This window comes from Anopheles cruzii, chromosome X (genome assembly GCF_943734635.1).
Source record: "Anopheles cruzii chromosome X, idAnoCruzAS_RS32_06, whole genome shotgun sequence".
Classification (NCBI taxonomy): domain Eukaryota; kingdom Metazoa; phylum Arthropoda; class Insecta; order Diptera; family Culicidae; genus Anopheles; species Anopheles cruzii.
This window is the reverse complement of record NC_069143.1, coordinates 6394-13509: the sequence shown is the minus strand read 5'-3', so window position 1 is coordinate 13509 and position 7116 is coordinate 6394. Positions and strand designations below refer to the sequence as shown.

At 39.4% G+C, this 7116-nt stretch overlaps 1 protein-coding gene across 1 annotated transcript; it reads left to right on the top strand.

Moving 5' to 3' along the window:
* Positions 1-274: 274 nt before the first annotated feature.
* On the top strand, positions 275-6441 carry LOC128271625 (cytochrome P450 307a1-like). Its single transcript, XM_053009265.1, has 2 exons — positions 275-746; positions 5177-6441. The coding sequence occupies exons 1-2, from the start codon at positions 275-277 to the stop codon at positions 6439-6441; spliced, it is 1737 nt and encodes a 578-aa protein (XP_052865225.1).
* The last annotated feature ends 675 nt before the right edge of the window (positions 6442-7116 follow it).

Genomic DNA, 7116 nt, shown 5'->3' with positions numbered 1-7116 from the left:
TCAACAAAAATTTGCCGTAGGAAACCCAGTTTCATAGAAAGTATAGGTGTTGATAAAGAGAGAGAGAGAGAGAAAGAGAAAGAACAGTAAAGAAAACGAGAGATAAGGAGAGAGCAAGGAGAAGAGCGCAAAGAGAAAAAAAGAGAAAGAGCGAACGAAAGAGAGATAGCGATAGACAAAGACGGAGAAATAGAGAGAAAAAGAGGAGGGGGTGGGCGGTGAGAGAAAGTTAAGAAAGATAGAGCGTGTTTGTTGTGAAAGCGCGGCATAAACCATGGCTTATGCAGGACTGATATTGGCTGTGTTGACGATCATTCTGTCCGTCGTGTGCTACTTCAAGATTTTATACGAATGGCACCGGAAGGTGCGCATCCAAACCGCACGTCCATCTGCAACCCGCCTGACTTCGAAGCTGACGACAGAGTTGGCTCATCATCACCACCAACGACAAATAGCTACACAATCAACCGAATTGCTGACTTTTCCACAAGCACCAGGTCCGATGCCGTGGCCGATTCTTGGTAGCCTGGCTATCCTCGGCCAATACGAAGTACCATTCGAGGGATTCACGGCGTTGGCGAAGAAGTACGGCGATCTGTACAGTATCACGCTTGGAACAACCCGTTGTCTTGTCGTCAATAACCTTGACCTGATCCGAGAGGTGCTGAACCAGAACGGGCGCTACTTCGGTGGCCGACCTGACTTCTTGCGATTCCACAAGCTCTTCGGCGGGGACCGCAACAACTGTAAGTAGATAGAATTTAAACAGTTATTTAGTGATAGTCCCCCCGTGGTGAAGACCTTAGCTCTAACACTCGCTGTCAATCATATGGTCTGAATGAGCTGTAATTCTGTTAATTATTCGGAAGTTGAAATGACTTGAAGGAATGATCAGGATACAGAAGATAATTTAATAGAGGAGAAGTGGCGAAAATAGAGGATGAAATTTAATTATTTCATCCACTCTACGATCCATTCAAACAGGTCGTGAAGCTTCTAGCGTGAATCGTGAAATACAATTCTACTGGTTAGCTGGACAAAATGAATGTCCAAACATTTCCATGTAACCTAATTTTACACCCATTTACGCAATTACGTCGCTGTATTGCTTATATACCTTAATTTAAGGTAAACATATCGTAATTTATCAATCTAAAAGTACCGCGTTGGCTATTGTCAGGTTTGAATTAATCTGTGAATTTTAGGACCATGCACGACTCTCAAAGACATTATTTCTAAACTTCCATTAGGTGTACTTTTGTATTGAATCTTGTTTCAAGGTTTGTTTTGTTTTAAAATATATAGATTATTGCAAATGCAATGCGTTTGACGCATTGTTAGGCGGAAGGGTATAAAAAGTGAAACCTGCTTTGGCGCATAACCTGTCCCTTTTAACTCTCACAACCTAAATCGCGTGAAGAAATGCCTACGCACTAAATTACGCTGTAACCCCGAGAAGAGGTGCAACTGCTTAATCTGGGCCAGAGAAAGTGAATATCTTCCGAACAAACCGGTGGATTGTCATGTCTGTGCTTTGCAAAACACTCACACTGAATCTGAGTAGCCAGGCATTTGATAAGAGCCAAGCGCTTGCATGAGCGATACCTTTAAGGCTCTAATATTTACTCTATACCACACAATACCCCTTCAAATAATGGATCCACCAAGTTACTATAAACAACACCCCTTTTTTGGCAAGATTTGATGTATATGTCGGATTTAATACATGTGATTCGTTTATTTAATAGAAGAAATTTCCTAAATTCACAGCATTTTTTCCTTTCATCTAAAATTAATGAAAGTCTCCAGTGTGCGACTTGTGATTTTAAAGCAAAAATAAGAAAGAATTTTGCACAACGGAAATAATACAATAAGCATGGTCCTAAGAAAGCATGGTAGGTAATCAAATTTAGTTTGACACACAGAAAAACAATTGGCCTCTTAAATCCGACTCCTACGTGAACAAGAAAAGCGAAAGTACACCCAAAAAAAGAAAAATATGGAAGGAGAAAAGAAACATGTTTTGGTATTTTGGTGGATGGATTTCGTTACGACATTACAGATTCAAGCATCAGTGTAGTTCCTTGAGTAAGAAGGGATTCGTGATGAACCAAAGAAAATTGGACGCCAGGCAACATTTATGCTAGAAAATGGGAGCGGACGTATGCGTCCGCTCCGGAGAGGAGAGTAACGAAATGACACTTTAAACTATCACACTGAGTAATCAACTACATTAAACGTACTTCAAGGTTCTTTCTTCTCAACCGCTAGGATTTTCAGTTTTTTTTTAAGTTTTTTCCCTCCCTCTATCTATTCAAAGTTACCGTTTTCTTCCTCTCTTTCTGCACAACTTTCATTGAAACAATTTAATCAAGTTCCTTTTATTATACGCTTGTATTTAATATTACATTCAATTGTTTCGTCATTGTTCCGAGGCAAGCCTTTGGTTCCTTCCTTCCTTTTATTCATCTGATTGTATTCATCCGATTTATTAGCCAGTTTGAATTTTTAGCCATTTGTTCCGTCAGTTCGAATTCTGATAATTCCATCAACTTGAGTTCAAAACTCCAAGTTGGGTCTTAATACAGCTCTGCCCTTTCTAATAATAATAAATAACAATAATAATAATCGTTACGATTACTGGTTACCGGGAATGTGTTGTTTGCCTTTGCTTGTTCCAAATACGTAATCCATCGATGCTTAGGACAGGGAATTCAAAATTGAGCTTACTGTTATTTTCTTATATGGTTGACTATCATGAAAAAGTTTAAACAAAAAATGGAGTACAAATATTTTAACGCTAGTCCCGCTAAATGAAAGGGCCATAAGCGTCTATAACACGGCCATTCAACTGTTTGTTAAATTGCCGACCTAAATGACACCCTCGATAGAGATATAGTGCCCGGTTTTAAGGTTCAGCTACCAATAGTTCCCGCATGCTATTAATGAAGGTTCCCGTTTATTTTGTACGTGAGTAGCAGTGCTCTGGAAATATGGCCCCACAGGTTCATAAGTAGCCTGGTAGTAAGCCGAGCTGGCGCCGCGCAGCCATCGAGTATCTTATGTCTTTAGGCCTCAATAAAAATCGCCAGTATCAGCACTGCACACGATTGGTGCAAAATGAACACCGCATGGGGAAACAATAATTGTGTTTTGACGCAGTATGACGAGACACCTAGTCGAAATGAAAATTATACTGCAAAAATGATGACTCATTATTCTTATAGGTCCTTTAAAAAAAATCAACTGAAATAGATTGAAAAGCCAATATTCGATTATTGACACTTTGGCCGAAATACGATATCTTTTGCTTTGATGTATAATTAACTTAATATTTCGGTATATGGATTCTCTTCTACGGATTCCTTTGCTAACTATCAGTTATGGAAGGACTTATAATTATTTATTGCTTAGAACTAATGAATATGTATGTGTGTAAGACCAGTGTTTATTTGAAATGGATGCCGTTTTCAGTGGTATTGGTACTGTAAAAGCAAAGATAATATTGAAAGGACATATCTTGTAAGTTTGAAATAGTTTGTGCAATAATAGTTAGTAATTGCATAAAAAATGAGACCTAGTAAGAAGAGAATGTACATCAAAATATAATTATAAACAGCTGCAATTGTAAAAGGTGTCAAACTGTTCGCATCATTCCCAATTCCCATTCCGCGGATCGCATCATTCCCAAAGAATTTCAAATCGTACGAAAAAGTAAAGAGTTGCCTTTCATGTTTTCATCCAGGATGTTTGATCATTTTTTTTTTGCAGTTTAAGACATTAACAATAATTGGTTGATTAGCAACAGCCCTTCGTTACAAAGTCTTAAAAAATTTATTTGTAATGTAGTATGTATAACGACCTTTTCCAATAATCCTTATTTATTTCGAATCCATAACTTTCTTATTTTCATACTATTGATTGAATGCATAAGCTATAGCATAATATTTTTCTCTTGCCTCACTTATTTCAAGCAAGTCCACCGGCAGACAACGGTTACCGATGTCAGTGGCGCTTGAAAGTTCCTACGAGAGATTTAAGAATCCCCAGAACTGCTATAACTTGTATATGTATTAATTGACCACGTAGGTTGGTTGACCCAAAGGTTGAAGATCTACTTTGACCAACGATAGTTCAATCGTTCATGTTAGTTGTGTTGACAAAACACGGTAACCCATTTTGAGAGAGATATCAAAAATTATTTGGCATAAGCTGCTGTTATAAATAAGTGACTTTCTCTCTATATAATATTGTGACAAGCTCATAATCTTGGAAGTATCACGGAAGAACTTCATCAGCGTGTAATGTATGCCATTAGCGATTTTTGAAACTCACGACATTTTGTCAAATAAGTTATGTTATTCGCGTCAATAAACATTGAAGCAAATAGGTAGGAAGAGGTTGGTACAGGGGCGCCCAGTATTACATAAACAGCCAATCTTATTGCAAGGTTGCCATTTCCAAGGCAAGGACATTCGCGGTTGCGCGTGTTTTGTACAATGTCTTCGATTTGACATTTCCGCAAGAGGGTTCATTGTCGTCTTAGCGGCTGGTGGTTTCAACTATTGGTCTAATTGGAATTGGTCGAAGGAACTCTATAGTAATAGTATAAATCGTTTCAATGAACGTATGTTGGAAAATGTTCATCATTACGTTTCCGGTTTAATTGTACTATGGTAGGAGTTTCGTTTCCTTTTTATTGAACAACGAACCCGTTTTCACAAACTCGCCGCCCTCAGCGAAGGCCAAGGATACGGCTCTTTGATATATACCAGGCTTAGTCGATATGTTTTACGATAATGGACAAATCATTCATGTGATGGACATCATTCAATAGAATATAGGTGTTATTGTTCTTGTGGTAAAGAATGACTCGGGGTAAAAATCCGTGTCGTGTCGTGTCGAAGGTGTAAACTGGGACCTAACTTAGCGAAACTTGTTTAAATTTAATGAGTTGAAATCTTATTTCGCACGTTTAATCGCAGTATTCACATTGATATTTTTATTAATCTATACATTTCCTTTATTTCATTTACCCAAATTGTTTAGCTTTACGGGCCTTTTGAGTACCAAATCGGAATCGTTGTTATATCATGAACAAATACTTGTCAACAATCTTATCATAGATATTATATATATATTTATTGTTTGTTTTTCATGTTCATCTCCCGTCCAGCTTTGGCGTTGTGTGATTGGTCGGTACTGCAGCAGAAACGTCGAAATCTGGCCCGAAAACATTGCTCTCCCAGCGATGCTTCAAGTTACTATCAGAAGATGAGCTACGTTGGAGTGATGGAGATGCACCGCTTAATGGATCAATTAGACGAAGTAGTTAAGCCTGGAACCGATTTCAAGGTGAAGCCTCTGATCATGCAAGCGTGCGCAAACATGTTCAGCGAGTACATGTGTTCCGTACGGTTTGACTATAACGATCAACGATTTGTTAGTATGGTCCGAAATTTCGACGAGATTTTCTGGGAAATCAACCAGGGCTATGCGGTGGACTTCCTTCCCTGGCTGGCGCCATTTTACCATAAACACATGAATAAGCTCTCACGCTGGTCCGCCGAGATTCGCGACTTTATTCTCGAGCGGATCGTAAATGAGCGCGAACAGACACTCAGCGAAGAAGAGCCGGAGCGAGACTTTACGGACGCGTTGCTAACAAGCCTGCGGGAGGACCCGACAGTGACCCGCGATACGATCATGTATATGCTGGAAGATTTCCTAGGCGGCCACTCGGCTATCGGAAATTTAGTGATGTTAGCGCTTGGTTATATCGCTAAGCATCCGGAGGTAGGCAGGCGTATCCAATGTGAAATCGATCGCATCACTGATAACTGCAGGCGTAATGTAACACTGTATGATACAGAAAGCATGCCGTACACGGTGGCAACCATTTTCGAGGTACTACGCTATTCATCTTCGCCCATTGTACCTCACGTAGCAACGGAGGATACATGTATTGCCGGATACGGTGTAACGAAGGGCACGGTTGTGTTCATCAATAACTACGAGCTCAACACAAGTGAGAAGTACTGGGTCGAGCCGAAGCGCTTCGCTCCGAGCCGGTTCATAGAGACGGCTACATTAGCGCAAATCCGGTGCGACTTGAGTGATTCACCAACTGCCAAGCAGGACCTTAGTAGCATTATAAAGACGAACGGCATCAGTAGTGAAAATGAGAAAACGCTGCAGATCGAGCGAGTACGCAAAAACATTCCACACTTTCTACCGTTCAGCATCGGCAAACGAACCTGCATAGGACAGAATCTTGTGCGGGGCTTCAGTTTCATTATCATTGCCAACATCCTGCAAAAATACGACGTCCACTCCCACGATATAAGTCAGATTAAGATGTATCCCGCATGTGTTGCTGTGCCGCCCGACACTTATTCGCTAGCATTCACACACCGCAACCGATTCACACAAGACCAGTGACCAATCCTCTTTCTAGAGGACATCTCCACATTCAGTAATACTGTACATAGTTTACGTTGAATCAACCAAGTAGCTCCTAGTTACGTTGAATCAAACAGGAGTTAGAACTAAATAAATGTTTAATTTAAACATGACAGGTTATCTATACATATAACGTAAGGGTCAATATAGTCGAAGATAAAATATATGCAATTAGATTGCGACCGTCGCGGTAAAAAAGGGTTTATGCAAAACTACAATTGTGTTAATTAGTTTGTAGATTAACGAAGTTAAACCTCACAAATATGATTTAATTGCTAGAACATAGCGAAACGGAACTGATGAGTTGTAACAAACTGATCGAAATGATGAGATTAGCCAGACAACTTCCAATAGACACATACGATGTATTGCAAGTTCCATACCGAAGACACCAATGCAAGAATTAATTAAAAGGAATGGGGTTATCATGGATTCAGACAAGAACAGTAAAATTACGTTGCGCACATTCATTTATTGTTTATTTCTAATCTTTGGCACAAATAATCGCTCTCTAAAGCACTGATTACGAATGTCACATTTTTGTTTTATGTTTCGACGAACTTATACATCTTTAAACCATGTATGAAAGCATACACCACTATAATTAATTATAAATGGATATCTATAGATATGCTTATATGTAATCGAAGTTAG

Excerpts from the sequence above, each read along its gene's own strand:
- LOC128271625 (XM_053009265.1), top strand. The coding sequence starts at position 275 with ATGGCTTATGCAGGACTGATATTGGCTGTGTTGACGATCATTCTGTCC. Across the intron at positions 747-5,176 it reads CGGCGGGGACCGCAACAACT|CTTTGGCGTTGTGTGATTGG; the intron begins GTAAGTAGATAG and ends TCTCCCGTCCAG.